This window comes from Bidens hawaiensis, unplaced genomic scaffold (assembly GCF_021521415.1).
Source record: "Bidens hawaiensis isolate Kalapana, Puna unplaced genomic scaffold, B.hawaiensis_p1.1 tig00010132_1, whole genome shotgun sequence".
In the NCBI taxonomy this organism is placed as follows: domain Eukaryota; kingdom Viridiplantae; phylum Streptophyta; class Magnoliopsida; order Asterales; family Asteraceae; genus Bidens; species Bidens hawaiensis.
Window position 1 is genome coordinate 765,114 of NW_027491767.1, and position 23,989 is coordinate 789,102.

Here is a 23,989-nt window from a genome sequence, read left to right on the forward strand (position 1 = left end):
AGAACGTCGATTCGCAACAAACGCAAATGGATAGTGAAGGCGGAATATTTACATACCAAATTGATCGAGTTCAAGATCGTATGGCGAAGTTTGTGATTCAATAAGCTTTGCCGTTTAGCCACTTCGACAACCATCGCTTAACCGCCATGATTCGAGATACGCTTCAACCACAATACACTCACGTAAGTCGTCATACTCTTAAACGTTATTGTTTAAAATTGTGGAAGAAGGCCAAAAAGGTACTAATTGCATATTTTGAAAATATAAATACGTGAATAAACTTAACTAGTGATGTTTGGTCGGCTCCACATGGTTTACCCGAATCTTATCTTTGTGTCACCGCTCATTGGGTAGACCCGTCATCGTGGGAAATGATGAAACGCACCATTGCTTTCGAACTCTTTGAGTATCCACATACGGGAGATAATTTGTTTGAAATTTTAGATTATGTTATAAAAACTTATAAACTAGAAAATAAAATATTTTCAATGGCATTTGATAACGCGTCGAATAATACATCGGCGGTTGATAAATTAAAATTAAAATGTACGCCGATTTGCAATGGTGTATTTTTTCACTCAAGGTGTGTTGCACATATCATTAATTTAATCGTGCAAGACGGACTTGCTTCGGATGAGGTTACATCGGTTATAAACGATTTTAGACTAATGATACATGAAGTTTTTAAGAAAAGTAAAAAAAGACAAATGGATTATAGAAAATTTTGTAAAGATACGGGAAGAAAAACTTTGGGAGCTAATTGGGATGTACCTCATCGATGGAATTCCACTTGCATAATGTTTCAAAGTGCTTTGGAACAAAGAGAAACTTTACAAATGTTTCATTCTAGTCTTGCCGAGAATGATTTGGCAATCCCCTTTTCAAAAGAGAAATGGGAAATTATCAATGACTTATCGACTTTTCTTGAAGTTTTTAAAACATCAACTACGAAACTATCGGGAACGTATTATCCGACAAGTCCCTTGGTTCTTTCGGAGTTATTTTTAATGGTTAACAATCTTAAAGAATTTGAAAATAAAAGTCCAATGTTTTCAAACATCATATTACCAATGAAGTTTAAATTAAAAAAAAATACTTTCTTGAATTGCCACCGGTTTTTACTTGCGCCGCCGCTTTAAACCCAATGTTAAATGTTACGGGGGTTGAATGTGTGATAGACGAAATTTTTTCAGCCTTAGATATGCATGAAATTGACCCAAACTTTTCAACAGAGGCAAAAAATTATTTTAACTTGAATTTTAAATTTATGTATGACTTTTATTTAAATAAATATGGGTCAAACATACACATGCCTATGCCGGGGGGGAGTCTTCATCAAGTTCAAGTGCTACTAGAGTACGAGATCCCATGATTAGCCTTATGAACACCGTTCGCAACGTAACGGCTAAAAAACAAAGGGGTAACACCCCTTCAAGCGAACTAGGAAGGTATAGTGCAAATGATTACTCTACCGGTTTATCCGAAGAGGAATATGGCACTTTTGATGTTTTGGCTTGGTGGAAGGTAAAGGAAACCGAGTTTCCGATTCTTGCCACCATGGCCCGTGATTTACTAACCGTCCAAGCTTCTACGGTAGCTTCGGAATCCGCCTTTTCTCTTAGTGGCAGGGTAATATCGGTGAGAAGAACAAGACTAAATTCGGAGTCGGTGGAGATGTGCATTTGCTTAAAGGATCACTTGGACTCAATCGATCGTATTCAACACTTAACCACTCTCGAAGATGAAACACCACTTGATGTTCGAGTGCACGACGAACAAGAAGGCATTTCTACAAGTAATTCCGAGGAAGAAGTCGCCGCTCAATAATTACGACGAACAAGAAGGCTTTTCTAGAAACAATATGTCACAACTTTATATTTATAAGTTTAATGTTTTGTTAGTTTGTTTTTGAAGATTTTAAAACATGTAACCTTTTTTTTTTGAACTTCTTAAAGTAAATAAAATGAATTTTATGTTAATTGTTTTGTTTATTTTTCATGCTATACAAATACGAATCGTAGTTTAGAATCCAAATCGCAAACGAAAAACGAAAAAAAAAAAAAATTTACACTGTAACCGGTTGGATAAGTTAGGGGTCCGAGGGTGGGAGAACCGGTTCGGTTCCCTAACCGGTTCGAGCCTAGAACCGGTTTCAAAGGGGGTTTTGAATATAGAAACCGGTTAGGAACCGGTTCCGGTTCCTACTCCCAAACGTTTTGAACCTCTCTAGTTTGGAAGATTCTTGGCACAAAAAAAAAAGTCTATGGCTAACTAACCACTTATTATTTTTTCAGGCTTAACACCTTAATATTATATTAATATATTATTTTATTTAATTAATTATGCATGTAGGTTATGTATATTTTCAGAGCAAGATACAACAATTGTAGAGTAAAGTGCAAGTGTTTAAAGGGCTTTTGGTTTTGGTTTTGGAATTTTTGATCTATGGGAAGAATTTATCTAGAAGGATGGAGACATTGAAGTAATATTATTTTTATTTTTTTATAAATAAAATATTGTATTTTGTGCCAAACACTCAACCGTCAATAGATTTTTTTATAGGGCTTCTCATGTTTTGATTACACGTTTAATTGTGTTTGGGTTTAGTTATTTGTTATTGGAATAAATAGTTTTGGTAGGTTACAAGGAGTATATAGAAAAATCATTTAGATAACTAACTTTTAACGCTCATTGAAGAAACACTAAGTGAACCCACGGGCAGATTATAGATAATCTGGGGGTTAAGTAATGTTTCCCACGGATGAGGTCTAGCGGAGAAGGTTGTTCTTCTAGAGACCTGCAAAACAGACACCGTAAGCTCGTCACTGAGAAGGGGGGGTTCCTCCTTGTGACCACCCTCCGGCGTGAGAATCAGACTAGATTGCTCTGAATATAAGTGTATATTAAGAGATTGCTAGATAAGATTGAGATATCAGATGATGTCCTTACCATTCCAAGGTGTTGGAGTATTTATAGCCGAAGGTAGGTTTCCAAGCAGGTACAGCCGGCTGAATAATATTCCTGTTCTACCAACAGTGGATTACGCACAGGCCATGCTGGTTGGTGGATAGGTTACGGCCAACAGTAATAAGGTCGGCTGTATACTGTTCCTTTTACTGCCGGCTACGCACTGTTCCACCAACTGTAGGCTGCGCACGTCCCATCGTAAGGGTTGGTGAGTAGGCAGCGGCTAATAGTGACAAACAGTACTAGAGGGTGCTCCTCCTCGTATTGTTGTCGGTGAGCTGTCACCCTGTGATTAGTTCATGGGCTGCTCTGGTCAAACTGTCTGTTCCGCCCATACCTTAATAGGTATAGTACGAAAGACCTTCCAGAAGCATACGGACTGGCTCATTTAGGCGGGAGTGTTCCCGCCTTGCTCATTCCTTCATGTGACTACTGAAGTAACGAATGCCTTGTGCGTGTAGCCTCGCTGGTAGTGCGGGTAGCCTTCCCTGATGGCTTGTATCCGCAGCTGCGGGAACAGGCGGGGTACTTCACCATTGGGAGGCTTTCCCTGTGGGTACAGCTGGCGTACTGCGCGTAAGGTTCTTTGAGCATGGTGTCCTGCTGGAGCAGTTGGTCATTGCGCAGACGTCCCTGTTCAAGGTGAGTCTTGCGGGTCCAACTGGGCTCTGCTGGGACCTACCTCTTCACTCATAAAGTTCATTGTTAACACCTAAATTGTTTGGATCAAATACAAGCAGATTTTAACATGAGAAATACATACGTTAGTAGGATAGTTATATTAACGATAGAGTCTTATTATTACCTTAAAGTTTTTGAATTATAATATTTATTATTATGATACTTCATTTTGTTGTAGCATAATAATAGTTACTCCACCTTAAAAAAATTACTCTATTATTAGCATAATTATTTTAGTTATTTTCGTGATTCTTACATTAATATTGTATCGGATCTCATCCCAACATATAAACAACTTTAACTTTTGATAAGTAATCCAAACCTTAGTTGAGATTGTTTTCTAGATTTTTGTTGTACTTTGTTTCTAAACAATTATAAAATTTCAAAATAATTTCTTATAATAAATTAAGTCATAGATATAATGTTTTTATCCCAAATACCCATATGATTTTGGCATAACATTTAAATCAATATAGTGTATATCAAAGTATAGACGAAGTAAAAGTTAAAAGTATTTTTAATATAAAAAATAGATAATGTTTTTTGTATTTTTATGAATTGAAAATTTCGAGTTAGAATATTATGAGTAGATAAATTGGTGGGTGGGCCCCTCACTTGACTTTGACAACGTGTACAAGAGCTATCAAAATAAAATAGTCAACAAAACTTTGGCCCAAGGAGGACATGGGCCCCGTGACACGTCTCTAATATTGAAAATTTATGCAACTCATTTTGTTGGTTTTATAATTATAATGAATATAAAAACATTTTGTTTGAAAATATATTCCATGTGTTGACATGACATTGTACAAAAGGACTCCAAAGCCAATGAATTAACGTGCGATGCTTTTTTTCCTAAATCAAATAACATAATAACTATATATAATCATGACATAATCTTTAATTTAAAAAAAAAGTATCAATTTTATGTTTTTTTTTTTGTTTTTTTTTCTGTGTTTTATGGAACTATCTGTTTGCTTTCCTACTAAACAAGGGTTGCATATATGGATCACAAAAGAAACTCGTATCTGATAAAAACCAAACATCCAAACTCGGTTTGACAAGTTGACCATGAATAATAACGGTGACGAGGAGTCCTCGAACCATTACATTTAAACTATAACTCATGTAGCTTGTTTTTATAATAATTGGTAAACGAGTAAGCTTTTTTAGTCTATAGAATTTTGGATTTTTATATGGCCTACTTAACTTAAGTGAGTCAAACCAACGAGCTAACATGCGACTGTGTGAGCTCACCTTTGCTCGATATTTAGACGTGTCAACTTCGTTTGACACGTATACTTACGAGTTGTTTTTGAACGAGTATTTTTTTACCTAATTTTGAGATCCTTGTCATTTAAACATCCACACGCAAAAGTTGAGTCTTTGTTTTGATAGCGTATGATCATAATACTCGGTATGTTGTATTGTAAGTCAATATTCTAATTAGTTACACCTTTGATGACATAAATTTATTTGAATTTATCTAAGATATAAAGCAGGTCTTATGATCTTGATTAAGTTTTTCTGTTTGTGTTAACTTTAAAGGAGAAGTTCCATGAATCTTTTTTTGGGACGACCGATCCCCGGTTGGGACGAGATAGGAAAGGGAGTGACAATCATGGACGAGAAATATGATCTAATGCATTCTTCGATATGTTGTCATCTCTAGTTACATAGTGAGATTGAACTTATGAAATTGAAAAGCTGAATCTGATTTACCTATGATTAGTTCGATTTGAAGAGTTTTTTACAAATTGGTTGAGTATTTTAAATTACGTCATTAGATCATACAAGATTATTGTTCGTTTTTCTTTGCATATGTTATAAATCGTTAATTTTAATGGTGTGTTTAATATACAAACACATTCACTCAACTTTTTTAGCAATTATGTGCTTATTCTTAACATTTATTTTTTTTCAACAACACTCAAATGGGAAATGAACACAATGTTTCTAACAATCTAACATATTATCTTGATAATAATCTAATAAAAGAATCAAGTTTTGAAATTAAAATTGATAAAGAAGGGTCCCGGAAGTAACCATAGTCATGGTCTCATCAAGTCTTTACCCTTTTAATTCTTCCCCCCACCTTTCTCTTTTTCAAAATACCATCATTTTCAGTCCTTTTTATTTTGAACGGTTATTTGGATTACTGACGAGCTACTGACTCATCCGATCATCTCTATTCTACCTTTTTAGTATTAAAGTTACTTCGTTAGACCGTTGTGGATATTAAATGGCATGTCCACATTTTTGTTTGTCACTTGGGTTGAGAAATTACGCATTCGATTCTTCCTGTTTACTCAAATATAAACCCAAATACTTTATTGAGTTGTATAACACAAGTATTACAACATCCATGCTCATCCTTCATGTATGATACGTTACCTTTGCCACATCTCTCGGTCTCTTTCATGATACTCTTGGTTATTTCATTGATTAATGAAAATACCCTAGTTTTAGTCATGCCACTGATTTTGAAGTTCATTTTACGCCTTCAAGATGATTGAACAAACCAGTTAACCATGAACCGACTAGCTAATTTGATTGAGGCTACTAACCGAACCAAATCAAACCTTGTCTTATATAATAATTGGGAAATTTACGAAAAAGACCAGTAAGAGGAAAGATATTTCCATATTAACCCAACCCTTTGTCAATTTCCAAGGAAGACCCCTCCCACTCTCATATTCTCGATGAGATTCACCGTCCAACGAGAACCTGACACATCACCTCAAATCTCATCATGACGATGAGATTTGAGGCCACGTTTCAGGTTCTCATTAGATGTTGAATCTCATCGCACGATTGAATTGGGATGGGATATTTCTGAAATTGAGCAAAACGACGGATGAATATGAGAAACTCTCTCCTCTTACATGTCATTTTCGGAATATCTTGCGATACACGGTTGGCAATTTCTATGGTCCTTGTGCTTTTGGTTTTTCTAGGGATAAAGTCATAAAAACGTATTCCACAAATAGGTACGGAATGGTGATTAGATAGAGTGGCTATTTTTCTAAATATAAGAAGAATTACACTAAGATACATATTGCTAAGAAAGTACTTGTTTAATTTCAACCATGTAACAGGTTTATTCTTTAACTCTAACGAACATTAGTAATAAATGTTAAAAGTGATGTAAAATGATCATTGTGCTCTATCATCAATAAGCGAACGGTAAACTCTGATCACCTCTAATTCTTACTCAAAATTAAAGCGCAACACGCTAATGTTTTCTAGTTTGTTCATGCAAAATGATCTTGTTAGTGACGAAGATGAACTATGGTGTTAGGTGTGGTAGTCGAGGGTCGGCGGATCGAAGAAGATCGAGGACAATGGGTTTGAGTTTGATACTATGTTTCTCTTGAAAAAAAACTGATAAAATAATCTTTCACGTCAATGTAACATAAATTTTTCAAAAGATTTATGGTATTTAATATAAATGGATAAATTTTATATGGGTTATGAAACTAGTTCAAGATTATGACTAAATTTGTAATTTACTTAGAAGTTAAAATGTAAATACGTATCACTTGAGTAATTTAGTTTAAAAAGAACTATTAAAAAACTAGTTGTTTGACAGAAATATAATATTAATTAAAAATAGAGGCTTGGTTACTTCTATAAAAGTATAAAACGCGTCTTTTTTTGTTTGTTATATTGTTTTAATAAATACGAATATAGACTATTGAATAATACAAGTTCTTGGGATTATTAATTATTGAAGATGGACAAAGTTCACTTTCACAATTTGATCACTTCATAATGTCACACACCGCGTTATAGCAGCCACCTTGACTCACATTTAACATTCTAACATCTTAATTTTTATAAACTAAAATAAGTTCGGGGTAAACTGGATTTGGGTGGGGTGGTTGTCGTGTAGCAACAATAATAAGTGGCAGTAGTAGTAATGGTGATGGTAGTAGTGATGAAGGTAATCAAATTACAACAATATAACTATATAAGTAACAATATAACTATATAAGTAACGTAAGTTCTTTGATTGTAGCGTTATAATATGTTAATTTTCTTTTTAAGAGATATATTAACAAAACGTATAAACTGATTTTAAAACCCATTATTTACATTACACCATACCATAATAAAATAACTATAAGATTATGTGTGATGATTTAACTAAAAAGCGAAAAAATAATTGTCACGTCACTTACACATAGGCATGAGAACTCTCGCTATTTAATACACCTAATGATTTAGTCATTTAACCAAAACATAATTATTTTTTTAATCTTTTTTAATAAAATTAAGAGTTGAACTGTTTGATTGGTTAGAATAGATTCTCGTCTCACACCCATGTCCTTCGCGCCTATTCAACCGTTGACGCCCAAGCCCCCCCTCACGCGTTTTTGGTGATGACGCCCCCTCTAGCAATATAACATTTTTCAACTTCTAATCGTTTTATTTTATTTATTCAACATATATAAATGCTATATATATGGAAAATAACTTCAATGTCTTATCACTATGAGCTTGTGTTAAACTGCTTTTACTTAATATATATAATTATCAAGTGTTTGTATCATTCATTAACTTTTTTCTTAATTGTGACATACAAAAGAGTAAACAAATTAGTATAATTGTAAAACATTGTAACTTAGCCATTAAGAATATTATGATAAAAACACATTCTAAAAGTATGATAGATCAATAATAATACTAAGTTCAGACAATATCTAGAAGACTTGTTACATTAATTTAAGGATTAAAAAAAACGAGGTCAACGCATGCATACCTCAAATCAAACAAAAGACATTGCATGGTGGTTGACGTGGTCGTGTGGCGCCCAACATTTTGGCTTCTTATGTTCCCACATTCAATCTCCGATGATAATATTATTATTGTATTGGTTTCAGTTTTAATGATTAGATTTTATAAGCATATTATCTTCCACCAACTTGTTTATTTAGAATTTGGTATCTATAGCATATACATTGAATGCTTTTACACCTTAAAAGAGTGATTATAAGTACATGCGTTGTGTGGTTACAATGCAAATATAGATGTATCATGATTATCTTTTTAAACAAATATTAGGTTTTAGGCAATAACAACAATAACATTCGTCTTCTTTGTCGGTATACGACTTGTAAACGCATGTTAGACTGTCTTACGTTTTAACTAATTTGACTCTCGATACATGAAGCTAGCTCAACCAGTAGTTGTCATAGCAGTCGTTATAGCACGCTACATAGCGAAGCGGTAATTCCTTGCTATATGATGTTTTAACGGCTAATATGTGTGAAAATGTCGACCGTCCAGTTTTTTTTTTTAAATATAAATTTGTGCCCATCGCGTTGCGACAATGCATTAATGTGCATTCGATTGTGTGGGTTAACCTCATGACAATACCGACATATATCAAGCCAAAAAACAGTAGTGACATTTATATAGCTTATAATAAACAAATACATCCAATGATCGAAGCCACATGAAGTATTGTTATAGGTTAGCTTAATTACAGTACTAACAAAACACCCAAAATTAAATTAGTAAAACACATAATTAATAATACATAGAAATAATGTGTTTAATACATTTATTCGGTCAGCAAAGCCCTCCCAGATGTTTTTGCAACAAGCCAAGGCAAATATGAACGGTTTCAGTTACGTTCATTATGGAACCATAACTAAAACAAAATATTTCCATATTTAAAAATAAATAAATAGATAAAAACGGATGACACGACCACATGGCCCAATAACAGCTTTACGAATTTATCCATATAGATAACACCTTGATTCCAGGTTTAGCGTTTTCTTTTACCAAGTATGAACTTGATCATAGGTTTGGTTTTTCTTTTAGCTAAACATGAAAGAGCAGGCGTTATTTCAACGCTATCGCTACGTAGTATATAGGTAGCTTGTTGCTATTTACCGCTAGTCGTTATTGACAGCTATGGCTCAGCCACTAAACCAACTATTGTGAAGGATCTTTAACTTCAAAATCTTTTTAAAAAAAAATATCTTTAGAATCTTCTTAATCTGCATGGCCCATGAATACAACCAGAAAGCTCAACCCAAGAAAAAAAAACCAAGCATTCACATTGGCAACAAAATAGCAGCTTCCAACAAATAATAACATTCTAGACGATCCTATGCGCGTTGACTCGATTATGCACACGAGGGGGTAAAACAGTAAAAAATTTGCTTTGTTCCCAAAATTTTAATCACCCTCAACTCCATTAAAAAGGATTTGAGAACATAACACGGTTTGCAACTAACAAAACAGATTAATTTAGGAAAACATAGATGACCAACCGATCGTACCACAAACTTCTGATCTTGGATTTGTTGGACGGACAAACTGCTTCGAAAATTTACACCTGCCAGCCAAACATAAACAAAGTCTTTATAAAATATCCAATCAACTGTAACAGATATTGGAACAAGTACACGGGGTGTTTGGGATTATTTTTTTAAGATGAAATAATCGGAAACAAAATAGTTTTAACAGAAAGGAATGAATAAATCACTGATTATCCAATACTTTGGCTATTTGACCAAAAAATAGGCAGATTGCCTACATCCAAACACTAAAAATGGATAAGATAATCTATGGTTTCTCACAATACTTACCTCACTGTGATTGTAGAGCAAGATAGTGTTATATACAGGGCAAAACCCTGCAAACATCAGCAATTGACAAAAATAATGCATCTGTTTTGATGGAGCTGTGATACGAATTTTACGAATAGAATAAAATATGAAAACCGACCTCTTGAGAACAAAACCTTCAAAAATAGAAAAAACACATGAACCATTGGTGATCAATTTCAAATGTCGGTAATGCTATCTGAAAACAAGGTTTCCATTCTGTTGTCTTCTCAAATTCTCGATAAGAGATTGGTAGAACGACTTCAGTGACTTCATATCATTTCCCTGAAAATCAACATCCAAAACCATATGAAGAATCATGAGAAAGATAAGAACCTAATCGGCTAATCCTTTAAACAAACATAGGAACATGTAACAATCCAGTCAAATTGATATTAAAGAATCACTGTCCTGGAGAAGTATAGAAGAATCTAAGACGGAATGTATGTACCTGCAGTTTCTGACAGTATTCCTCTTTAACATTTTGAGGGCAATGTGTAGCGAGAAAACCTTTTGACACAAAATTAATGAAGAAATCATTTCCGAGTTTCTCATACATCACTTTCTGAGCAAGCACAATTTCTCCAAACAAAGAAACCTGCAAGCATCCACAATATTACAATGTTTCGTTGGTTGTCAATACGGTGAGACCGACTCGCATTTTACACAACCCGGAGAATCAAATTTAGCATACAATAGTCATGTGTCCTGTTCTCGTTATTTAGCTTTGTTGCATGTGGTAGGTTCAATAAAGAACCACCATTTAGAAATCAAATGAATATTTACAGCAAAATACAATATTTGAAGCACCGTTAAAAATTCTAGTGTAGTCAGTAGTCAATAGTGGATACCAAGTATACAAAAAATGTAGAAACAAATTCAATATATTTATTAAGATTTCAGGTTAAAAATGGAAAACTATAAATACAAATTGAAAAAATTGAAAAAATAAACGATAAGGAACTTACAGTATTTGCATCACGGAACTCAAAGGACTTGTCGAGCACACTGTACAAACAACAGTTTGTTGCAAAAGCTTCGACTACAAAAGTTTGAAAACCAGGTACCTGTATACTCAGCATATTAGATACATGAATAATATCACCAACATAGAAGAAAAATAAAGATGATATATTACCTTTTCTGGCTTGGTGCACCAATCTTTGATCAGTCTAATAAATATTTGTACACAAGCCTAAAACAATCAAAACAAATTTTCATCAGATCATCTGAATGTTTGGTTCAAAAAAAGGGGCAAACCCTAAAAAACAGAAACAAACTTTTCAACTTTTACCCAATTTAGCAACCAACTTACATTAGTCGCTAAACTAACCAGCTTTTCTGTATTGTTTTAAAACATTTTATTAAAGATTGTTGCAAATTATCTGCATCATGGCAGCTAAATGTGGTTGGTCAATATTAAATAAAAAAATATGTAGCTTTTGTTTCTACTTTGTGCAATTTGCCCAAAAAAATAAAAAAAAGGTGTTTTTCCACAATAGATTCAGAATTTCAGATGAAGTTTTACCTTTCTAACAACAAGATCCTTGTGATTACAAGAAGTGAACAACAGTAACTGCATCATTGGATCCAAGTAGACTTGACTTTTGGGAGAAAGAAACACTGAAGACAAATCATGTGTTGCCATCACATGAAGAAAGGTATAGAGCGTTCTTTGAAGCTCTTGTAATTCACGGATTTCCTAAAGCAATTATATATCCTAATCAGGTTATTTCATATGATTAAGTGCAAGTATGCAATGAAATTTCGTTAGCTGGTTTATGTACCTCGGTGTTGCTACCTGGCCCAGATGGAATTGTATCCCTTGGCAGAATGCTAAATATCCTACCGGCAATAACAGGGTATACATTCTCCAAAATATCTTGGACAGAAGTATTGAATTTGCATATAAGTTGATTTAATAGTACAAGAAATCCCACGAGTTCCTTTGGCTGCATAATAAATTATCTTTAGAAACTAAACCCTCATTCATAAAGCATACAAGTGTGCTTATGACGTATTATACATGACCATAGATGGACCCAACCAAGTATCAAATACTTCCTCGCAAAAAAACACACAATTAACATACGCACATTCGAATTAGATAAATGCCATTTTTAACCTTAATGCATTTAAAAAAAATGTTCGGCTGGTCATCAAAGATACTAAAAAATGAATTTTAAAAAAAGGAAAATGAAATGCACTATTTGTGCATCTTGAAATGGCATGCAATAATATGAAAATGAAGAACTATAGCTAATGAGAGGATACATTAAAAACAAGTACACTATTAATACCTCACTTTCAGCAAGTAACTGCTCCAATGCCTTTGGAAGGTAAGGAAATACAGATGATCCTAAAGTCTCCACCATCCTGTGGATAAATGCAGTAACCTAAGCAAAAAAAGTGCAAGAAATCAGATAATAAGAACAAACTATAAAATACAAACAAAAAGTATAATAACAATAATAATAATAATAAACAAATGGAAAAATTAGAGTGGATAGTCCTTATGGTTTCCTGAGCATTAAGGATTAAGTGCTTTCTACTTCAAAAAAACACTGCTAGCCCTTATTGTAGATATTCTTAACACAAACTGTCCTTTATTTGAATGGTCATCAAAATAGCTCCTTAATGTGATGCGGAAGACACATGAAGCAAAATGGCCATTTCACATGTGCCTTGCACATGAATGGGCTTGAAAGAGCTATTTATCAGCCATCCAACTAAAAGACTGCTTGTTTAACAAGTTCCAAAAGTTAGGTCCATCAGTGTATTTTTAATGCAAAAAGAACTAAATCCGTAATTCTCATATAACCATAAATAACATTCCATGTAATTTACTCTAAAACAAAATAATAAATTAAATTAAAAAAATCTCCACTGTACCTTAGAGCGCAAGGTATCTACTTTTGGGAAAATTATGAGGATTTGTAGAAGCACATCAAGTGTCTGTGGCAAAAAAAAAGTACAGAAAACAACACATTATGGAAGTTGCAGTTTAAAAGAAAATGTTGGCGATTAATTAGAAGATCATGTGCATCAACGATAGGATATACACAGTAAAATCCCACTCATAGCAAACTATTGGTAGGATCTAGGGAGAGTAGGATGAGAGCAAGCATTTACTCTATCCCAGAAGATAGAGAGGCTGCTCTCGTTGAGACCCCCCAAGATATACTTAATTAAAATTTCAACTTCCCTCATGAAAAAATATATAATTACAGTATGTATAAACACTGATAGCATACACTGATAGCATATGGTACCTAATGTGCGATTACTTAATTTACTATAGGGGTGAAATCGAGAGGTGCGATATCAATCTATCATTAGTAACCAATTAACCCTACTTAGAGATAGGTTATAAATAGTTGAACAAAAATATGAAAAGGTGACAACATTAAAATCCCAGTTGAAACAATTAATGTAATATACGTAATGTGTAAAACGACGAGTAGTCCTGATTACCAACCTGCTTGAACATGAGGCCAATTGCAGGGCGACTAGCGGTTACAAGGCGCTCACTAAAACCCTGTGAAATTGAGGTGAGCAGTAAGTTATATGAAGGTAACAAAAGTAACTAATAGAAAAATTAAGGTGCATATGAGAATGATAATTTGCTTTAGAACCTTGCTCAGTGCATTGATGGCCATGATGATTTGTTGAATGTTGGCAACTTTTGATGGTGAATCTTCTGAGTTTTGAATTCTAGAACTCGTGATCAATATCTCAACCTAGTTCATTACAACATTGAATATACTCGCATTATAACTATATACAAATAAGAAGACTTGTCTACATCAATATCACATAACATCAAATGGTTTTATGCATCATAAGTAAGAGTAAAGCTTTCACCTGTTGACAAAGAGGAGTAAGTAAAGATGACAGATACTCTGATTGCTTTTCTAGTGGCACATCTTCCATTCCAATTAACAGACCAATTGCCTGTAAACAGAAAGTAAAAATAAGTTGCGCAAACAGGAAAGGGGGAAAAAAGGACCTCCAAAACTACCTCAAAAATGTGACTACCATCTTCAGATCCTGAAAACTCTTTTGAAGTAGAATCCATACTTGTGAACTGAGAAACTGTGTCGTGCAGACTCTGCACGAACATGTACCATATTATTTATATTAAACATTTAGACCAATCAAGTACACATTATATTTCATTTAGGCCATACATACACTGAAATACTTAATAGTTGACCCAAGTGTGTATTTGGTTTCGATTTATACAAATTCTTACTAAAAACCATTTGGACAACAAAAAAATGCCCTTAAAATTATGAAAATGTGAATATACCTTTCATGAGGTATCAACATGTTAAATATAAAAATTGTTGCTTTCTTAAAAAAGATGTAAGGAACTAAGGACATTATCATCATTTGGCGTCCAAATAAATATTGGCTGATAAAGTAGTTTAATATAAAAGTGCCCTTGAATTTAAAAAAAGTGAATACTTTGGTGGCGACATATGTCTTTACGGTTAAAAGGAAGCAGATTTTTCAATACCTGCAAAATTGTTTCTATAAAAGGGACAAGCTTTGATTTGAGTAGTTTCACAACCCTCATAAAGAGATAACTTGCTCTTCGACTCACTTTCACTTTTGAATGGTGTATACCACGATCATCAAGAAACGCAGCTAAAACCAAAGGAATATATTGATTATTTTCAAGAACAAACTTCATGTATCTTGTTATTGTATCAAGATACACCAATGCAACCAGCCGGTTAGAATGGCAAGGAAACTTGGTTGATAAAAGCATTGGGACAAGTTCTCTCAAGATCCCACTACCCGTTTTCATTGCTTCTTCACTTAAAGATTCCCCGTATGCATAGAATAAAGACAAAGCAGCCTCAACTTCTTCAACATTAATGTCAAGAGAGGACCCCACAGCACTTGAAAGTGAGTTTCTTATAAATACTTGGGTCACATCCGGTGCTACTCGGCCTACACTGCGTAGCAACACAAGCAGATCTTTTCTGTGTTCTGTCATCCTATCCTCTTCTTCTTTTCCTACTTTATCCAACACATCAAGATTATCACGGTACATTGGATCATATCTGATTTGCATTCGGATCACCTCTAATATCTGACCCAAATGGAAAAGTTGACTTTCGGTCAATGGAGAAGGGGTCTTCATCGTGGCAACGTATCCGGACAGAAACTGCACAGTACTAAAGGTTGTGTCGATTTCACAGTTCTTCATTATGTAAAAAACAGATGGCAAAACTTCATTCAGAAGATCAACTGAAGCACGTTTAAGATCTCCATTATTAAGATGCTTTACACAGTCTAAAAGCTCAGACGCATAGCCCGTAAGTAAAGAGGCTAATCCCGACACAAACTCAGAGTCACCATCACCAGCAACCAAGCCAAAAACCCGACTCATTTGAAGATTCTGCAGCAGCGTTAGTTTCGCTTGCAAATCCATCCGTTTCGAAACCACAGCAAGAACACAACCGGACGCAGCACATCTAAGTTGATCCGGCAATCCTTCAACCAACATTAATTCAAACAACAACGGGAGAAACGTATTATTCGCAATCAAACCAATCTCAATCCATGAAATGTATCTCCGCATCGTATCCAACACAAACGCACACAGTTCAGAATCCGAGTTTTTATACAACGACACAATCTCATACCACGCGTGCACGATCTGTCCAACGCACTGCAGTCTCATCGCATCCTTAATTTTCCCCGACACAACACCCTCTTCCGGCAGCCGAGGATAGTCCTGACTAATCAACTCATCGTCCAAAGCATTCAACACACGACAAAACATATCGATCACCACACCACCCTTACTCAAATTCACAATAAAGTCAAGAAAAACCGACGACCAAATCAACGGATACTCGAAATAAATCAAAGTAACAAGTATCTGCGCTAGTTTATTCTTAACATAAGGCGGTCCATCCAAAACCTTAACAGAGTTAGCATTAACATTATTATCAACCGCCTCATAACACGCCATCGAAAACACCGATTTTCTAACGAAATTCTGCTCATCGGTGCTTAAACCGGAGTAGCGAGCACGAACGACGTCGTGCAGGCATTGTAAGCACCAGAACTGAACCTGAACTAGGTTCGAGTAACACAACCGGTCGATACAGATGCTGCAGATTGACGGATTGTCTTTGATTTGGTGGCAGAATGCAGCTGCTTGTGATTTGAGTTCAGGTGTTACAGTTCCGGATTCATCGAAGATGATCAGTATCGCCTTCTCCAGATCATCCATTGATTGATGAGTTCAATCACAACAATAATAGTAATAGTAATAATAAGCAATAACGCATGAACGAATGAAATGAATTGAAGTGTACCTAGGGTTTGAGAGAAGCTAGGGTTTAACAGATGAATAGTAGTAATAATAATAGAAGTAGAAAGAACAGGAAGTAGAGGATTACGGCGTTAGGGTTTGAGATTGAAGATGAAGTAGAAGTACGTACAGAGAGATTTGTCTGTGATGAATTTAGGGCTGAATCAAATAATAATAATAATAATAATAATAATAATAATAATATACGAGTAGGAATTTATTTTGGGGTTTTATACTTTTATTATTATTATTATCGACCGCCACTCATAAACCCATATATTATTTGTAGGGTGTAATTTTGCCTTTTTGGGTTTTGACGAATGTTTGAAATGGACTAATTTTCATGTATACATTTGATTTTGTACGGTGTTTATTGACCTGCATATGGGTTTATTGATCTAGAAAAGGTCTACGACAGCGTGCTACGACAAGTGCTTTGGGAGTGTTTGGAGGGTAGAGGAGTCCCGAGAAAATATATAGAGATAATTATGGATATATATACCAGGAGTGCAACAAGTGTTCGTGCGCCCGTGGGGGATACTGATTTCTTTCCCGTAGAGGTAGGCCTTCACCAGGGGTCAGCGTTGAGTCCGTTTCTTTTTGCAGTAGTCTTGGATGAGTTGTCAAAGTCGATTCAGGGACGCTCCCGTGGTGCATGATGTTCGCATACGATATTGTGTTACTTGCTGAGATAAAACAAAACCTAAACAGGAGGCTAGAGGAGTGGCGAACAACCTTAGAGACAAAAGGTCTACGGATTAGTCGCTTTAAGACGGAGTACCTCCACTGTGATTTCGGTGGAGTAAATGACAACGAGGACGCCCAGATCACCATTGAAGGGCAAGCGGTTCCGCAAGTAACGAAGTTTAAGTATCTAGGATCATTTGTTCAGAGCGATGGAGAATTAGACAGTGATGTGACCCATCGAGTTCAGGTAGGATGGTGTAGATGGAAAGCAGCCACAAGTATATTATGCGATAAGAGTTTTCCAACTAAACTAAAGGGAAAATTTTATAGGGTAGCAGTTAAACCTGCAATGCTAGCTATATGGAACAGATTGTTGGGCCATCAAGAAGGCACAAGTGCGGAAGATGGAGGTAGCAGAGATGAGAATGCTACGTTGGATATGTGGGCACACAAGGTTAGACCAAATAAGAAACGTTGTGTTTCGAGAGAGATTAGGGGTAGCTAACATATCAGACAAGATTAGATAGTGGAGATTGAGATGGTTTGGACATGTGAAGAGAAGACAGACGACGAACCCGGTTAGATCCGTAGAAAACATTACTATAGATGGGAGGAGGGGTAGAAGACGACCTAAATTGACGTGGGATGAGAGGATTAGGCCGGATTTGATAGACCTAAATATCTCAGAGGACATGATTAGGGATAGGAATTATAGGAAAAGTAGAATTAAAGTTAAGGATTTTTAGAGAGAAATGAATACCTTAGGAGCCTCTATTTACCTTATTTTTGGTCACACACCATTATGGTATTTTCTTTATCAATGATACTATAGTTGAACTTTGATTTCCTTTTATATTGCCGCATACATATGTAATCAAGAGCTGAGGGTCTCTCTAAAAGCCACCTCTCTATCCCATTGGATAGAGGTACGGTGTGCCTATATCCCACCCTTCCCAGACCTTACTTATAGTTTTACTATTGGTGGGACTCCACTGGGTATGATTGATTGATTAATTGATTTGATTTTGTACGGGTGATTCAATGGTAAAAGTACATAGTGGTCCAACCTAGTTGTAAAGAGCTCTTAAGGCACCTTCAAGTAGATCTGCAAAAATAAGATTTTCTTAATACTCGGTTTCAGGTGTGGAACCGGGTTTGGGTATGACAAGGTATTTGAAAATCGAGATTGGTTATACCCCGGCTAAATTCGGGTCCGAGTTTGTTTCGAAAAACAATACCCTATGCACCGAGTTCGGGTTGGGTTTTAAACTCGGTATTCTAAAACCAGATATTTGAATATCCAATTTTCGGATATTGTAAAAAACCTTATCGGTTTTGTTGGGGGGGTTTCGGTAGAGATGATTTTTTAAGAGGCCACCCTTTTTTAGGTATTTTTGAGTATTTTTCGAGCAATTTGGGGTATGTAATCGGTTCCGGTTTTCGGGTATTACCAGGTACAAATCCTACTAGTGGTAAAATCCGAACACCCTCAGGATCGAACTAGATCTCAGTCTTCCTACATTCAAACATTTATGCCTCTCCTCTAGGCTCCATGGCGTTGTTTATGGAGATTAAACCTAGTTCTCAATTGAAAACCCAAACTTTCTACATTGGAAAGAAGTTAAGACACTGTGTAATATTTTCTAAGTTATTAATGACTCTATTATTGTCATCAATGTGTGATATTTCCTTGATAACATATCAAAAATGATAGTGTGAGATATGATTAGTTATGACATATAGACGACACGATAACTAATCGTGTCATTTTTACAAAAAGCGAACTTGTTTAGGATCATGTCACATGACTCGACTTGTTTATGGTCACGATAAACATCACATATATAGCGAAACTTATGAATCCAATCCGTCACTACGTGGCTTCATCTTCGACTTCATGAACTTGTGAATTAACTCAAGGGCCCAATCACTCCACTTTTGACAGTGGTCCCACCCAACTGGCCACTACCCGGTCGTGAAACCTAGGTGTGCTCTTCCACCCTAACATATATTAAGCACTAACCAATGACTAACACATGAAATGAGATCAACTACAAGTCTACAATTGTAAAGCTTAGAGTTTGATCATGTATTTTATGTTTTAACTATTTATAATTGCTTGTGTTTTTTTTTTATGTTTAGCCATGAAACAAGAAGATACACATAATAAAATTTACAAGCCTATCAAAGATTGGTATGCCGATATGCAAGTAACAATGTGAGATTGTGACCTTTATTATTGGTTTAAAAGCTATCACTTTTACATAAAGGCTTTGTATGTGTAACTTCATTAGCAAGCATGAAATTAATAAATAATTAATCGCAAGTTATTCAAAAGTGTAGGATGTTGTTTTCGTGATTGAAGGACGTGGAATTTAGAAACTTGCACACAATGTTTACTTGGGCATCAAGTTGTGATGTAAAGACATGGAATTTGGAAACTTGCACACAACCTTTACTTGAGCATCAAGTTTTCCTATGTTGATTTTTAATTCCAATGTTCATGGACTTGTTTTCTTGCTCGCCAAGGTTGCTTGGTTAGACAAAATGTTTGGTAATCAATTGATATTTTGTTCTCTTGAAAAACTTGATGTTAGCCTTGCTTTTATACAACAATGATATGCTCTACATGCAAGGTTAACTATATAAAACTAACGAGAATCTCAACATATAGCTAATTATTTTTCAAGCAATACTTTTCTTAAAAATGATTTCAAAGTAAATAATTACATGTGGTGAAGCTCGCTCGAAATCAAAATAGAATGGGTCGGTTAAATTATACCCATGGTAGCCGTCATATGTAACAAACATGTAATGTTCGGTCCAATGAATGTGATACATCATGTTGAGAGTGTTGACCTTACATATATAGGTGATCAAATCGGGTTGGTCAAAGGAACCGGAACCGGTTCCATTAGTCAACATCACTGTTTAAACCGGTTCCATGTTGGAACCGGTTAGGGAACCGAACCGGTTCCCCAACCCTCGGACCCGGAACCGGTTCTGACCGGTTCCTAAACCGGTTCTTACACTGTAACCGGTTCCAACCGGTTACAGTGTAAAAAATAATTTTTTTTTTCGTTTTTCGTTTCCGCTGCTCGTATTTGTATAACATGTTAAATAAAAAAAACAATTAACATAAAATTCATTTTATTTACTTTAAGAAGTTCAAAAAAAAAAGGTTACATGTTTTAAAATATTCAAAAACAAACTAACAAAACATTAAACTTATAAATATAAAGTTGTGACATATTATTTCTATAAAAGCCTTCTTGTTCGTCGTAATTATTGAGTGGCGACTTATTCATCAGAATTACTTGTAGAAACGCCTTCTTGTTCGTCGTGCACTCGAACATCAAGTGGTGTTTCGTCTTCCAGAGTGGTTACGTGTTGAACACGATCGATTGAGTCCAAGTGATCCTTCAAGCAAATGCACATCTCCACCGACTCCGAATTCAGTCTTGTTCTTCTCACCGATATTACCCTGCCACTAAGAGAAAAAGCAGATTCCGAAGCTACCGTAGAAGCTTGGGCGGTTAGTAAATCACGGGCCATGGTGGCAAGAATCGGAAACTCGGTTTCCTTTACCTTCCACCAAGCCAAAACATCAAAAGTGCCATATTCCTCTTCGGATAAACCGGTAGAGAAATCATATGCACTATACCTTCCTAGTTCGCTTGAAGGGGTGTTACCCCTTTGTTTTTTAGCCGTTACGTTGCGAACGGTGTTCATAAGGCTAATCATGGGGTCTCGTACTCTAGGAGCACTTGAACTTGATGAAGACCCCCCCGGCGTAGGCATGTGTATGTTTGACCCATATTTATTTATATAAAAGTCATACATAAATTTAAAATTCAAGTTAAAATCATTTTGTGCCTCTGTTGAAAAGTTTGGGTCAACTTCATGCATATCTAAGGCTGAAAAAATTTCGTCTATCACACATTCAACCCCCGTAACATTTAACATTGGGTTTAAAGCGGCGGCGCAAGTAAAAATCGGTGGCAATTCAAGAAAGTATTTTTTTAATTTAAACTTCATTGGTAATATGATGTTTGAAAACATTGGACTTTTATTTTCAAATTCTTTAAGATTGTTAACGATTAAAAATAACTCCGAAAGAACCAAGGGACTTGTCGGATAATACGTTCCCGATAGTTTCGTAGTTGATGTTTTAAAAACTTCAAGAAAAGTCGATAAGTCATTGATAATTTCCCATTTCTCATTTGAAAAGGGGATTGCCAAATCATTCTCGGCAAGACTAGAATGAAACATTTGTAAAGTGTCTCTTTGTTTCAAAGCACTTTGAAACATTATGCAAGTGGAATTCCATCGATGAGGTACATCCCAATTAGCTCCCAAAGCTTTTCTTCCCGTATCTTTACAAAATTTTCTATAATCCATTTGTCTTTTTTTACTTTTCTTAAAAACTTCATGTAGCATTACTCTAAAATCGTTTATAACCGATGTAACCTCATCCGAAGCAAGTCCGTCTTGCACGATTAAATTAATGATATGTGCAACACACCTTGAGTGAAAAAATACACCATTGCAAATCGGCGTATATTTTAATTTTAATTTATCAACCGCCGATGTATTATTCGACGCGTTATCAAATGCCATTGAAAATATTTTATTTTCTAGTTTATAAGTTTTTATAACATAATCTAAAATTTCAAACAAATTATCTCCCGTATGTGGATACTCAAAGAGTTCGAAAGCAATGGTGCGTTTCATCATTTCCCACGATGACGGGTCTACCCAATGAGCGGTGACACAAAGATAAGATTCGGGTAGACCATGTGGAGCCGACCAAACATCACTAGTTAAGTTTATTCCCGTATTTATATTTTCAAAATATGCAATTAGTACCTCTTTGGCCTTCTTCCACAATTTTAAACAATAACGTTTAAGAGTATGACGACTTACGTGAGTGTATTGTGGTTGAAGCGTATCTCGAATCATGGCGGTTAAGCGAGGGTTGTCGAAGTGGCTAAACGGCAAAGCTTCTTGAATCACAAACTTCGCCATACGATCTTGAACTCGATCAATTTGGTATGTAAATATTCCGCCTTCACTATCCATTTGCGTTTGTTGCGACTCGACGTTCTGTTTCAACGCCCTGCAATACGGTCTTTCGATGTGTTTCTTCAAATTTGAATTCGAAAGTGGGTTTAAATAAATCCCACAAAACTTGCACCTAGCCTTCAATGAATGGTCACTCAATTCAACCAAATCCCAATTGCACCAAATCTCTTGATTACGATTATGAGGTACAATACGAACGAAACTTGGTCCGGCGGTGGAACCTTGACCAACCGATGATTGTGAGGCAGCCATAACAACAAATATGAATATAGAAGAGAAAACAAGAGATTAGAGAACTCAGAACGTTGTAATAGCGTTTTTTTGTATTTTTTTGCGTTCGGGTTTGCGTTTTGAGTGTTGTGATGAACCCATTACACCAAATACCTATTTATACTAGTAGTGGGGTGTTTGGGGAGCCAAAAAACGGCCATTTTTGACCCCAACGGTCAAAAAACGGCCATAAAACCGTTTCCCAACGGCTAGAACCACTCCAACGGCTATAACCGGTTCTGAACCGGTTCCGGTCAAACCGGTTCCAGAACCGGTTCCGGTTCGGTTCCGGTTCCTACCCGGTCCACCTCCAAACATGTCAAACCGGTCCCGGATCGTCGGGTTGAAACGGAACCGAACCGGTTCCTACGAAAAACGGGTAGGAACCGGTTCGGTTCCGCCGAACCGGTTCCAGGAACCGGTTTTGTTGTCCACCTCTACTTACATATAATTTTGTATTCTAAAACCGGGTATATGAATATCCTATTTCCGGATATTGAAAAAAACCACGTCTCTGGTTTTTTTTCCCCGGGTTTTTTTGAGGGGGTTTCGAGTAGAGATTGAGTTTTTTAAGATGCTGCACTTTTTTGGGTATTTTTGAGTATTTATCGGGCAATTTCAGGTATATATCGGGTGTGGAATCGGTTCCGGTTTTCAAGTATACCAGGTACAAATTGGGTTTGGTTTCGGTTATTGGTTTTGGTACTAAAATGCATACTTTATCCATACCCTACGGGTAGGGTCGGGTACAAGTTCAGATAGTAAAAACTCGGGTATACAAAAACCCGCTTCTGGGTTTTTTTATGGTCCGGCTATGGGTTCGGTTTTTTGTGCACCTCTACTTTCAAGTTATCTCTAGTTCTGGGAAATACCACTGGTGGTAAAACCCGAACACCCTTAAGATCAAACTGGATCTCAGTCTTCCTTCATTCAGACACGCATGCCCCTCCTCCCGGGCATTGTCTATGAGGATTAAACATGGTTCTTCATTGAAAAACCCAAACTTTCTACTACTACACCACATTAGAAAGAACTAATAACACCACACTGGAAAGAAGTAAGGACTGTGTGTAATATTTTCTTCTTATTAATGAATATATTATTTGTCATCAATGTGTAATATTTTCTTGATAACAAATCAAAAATGATAGTATGAGATATGATTAGTTATGACATATACACGATAGGATAACTAATCGTGTCATTTTTTCGAAGCACGAACTTGTTTAGGATTATGTTACACAACTCGACTTGTTTATAGACACGATAAATATCACATATAGTAAAACTTCCATCACTACCCGATTTTGAACCCTAGGGGTGCCAACCACCCTAA

At 35.7% G+C, this 23,989-nt stretch overlaps 1 protein-coding gene across 2 annotated transcripts; it reads right to left on the reverse strand.

Moving 5' to 3' along the window:
* Nucleotides 1–10,255: 10,255 nt before the first annotated feature.
* Nucleotides 10,256–16,683, reverse strand: LOC143534385 (exportin-T-like). 2 transcript variants are annotated; one of them, XM_077028889.1, is made up of 14 exons: nucleotides 14,797–16,682; nucleotides 14,296–14,385; nucleotides 14,139–14,228; nucleotides 13,910–14,014; nucleotides 13,753–13,812; nucleotides 13,167–13,229; nucleotides 12,575–12,670; nucleotides 12,062–12,226; nucleotides 11,803–11,976; nucleotides 11,413–11,469; nucleotides 11,243–11,341; nucleotides 10,726–10,872; nucleotides 10,396–10,559; nucleotides 10,256–10,303 (listed from the first exon to the last, which is right to left on the reverse strand). In XM_077028889.1, exons 1-13 carry the CDS (start codon nucleotides 16,528–16,530, stop codon nucleotides 10,470–10,472), a joined length of 2,970 nt encoding a protein of 989 aa, XP_076885004.1. In that variant the 5' UTR covers nucleotides 16,531–16,682; the 3' UTR covers nucleotides 10,256–10,303; nucleotides 10,396–10,469. The 2 variants fall into 2 exon arrangements, with proteins under 2 accessions (XP_076885004.1, XP_076885005.1); XM_077028890.1 differs by lacking the exons at nucleotides 10,256–10,303; nucleotides 10,396–10,559; nucleotides 10,726–10,872; nucleotides 11,243–11,341 and having other exon boundaries at nucleotides 11,447–11,469; nucleotides 12,076–12,226; nucleotides 14,797–16,683.
* Nucleotides 16,684–23,989: the final 7,306 nt, after the last annotated feature.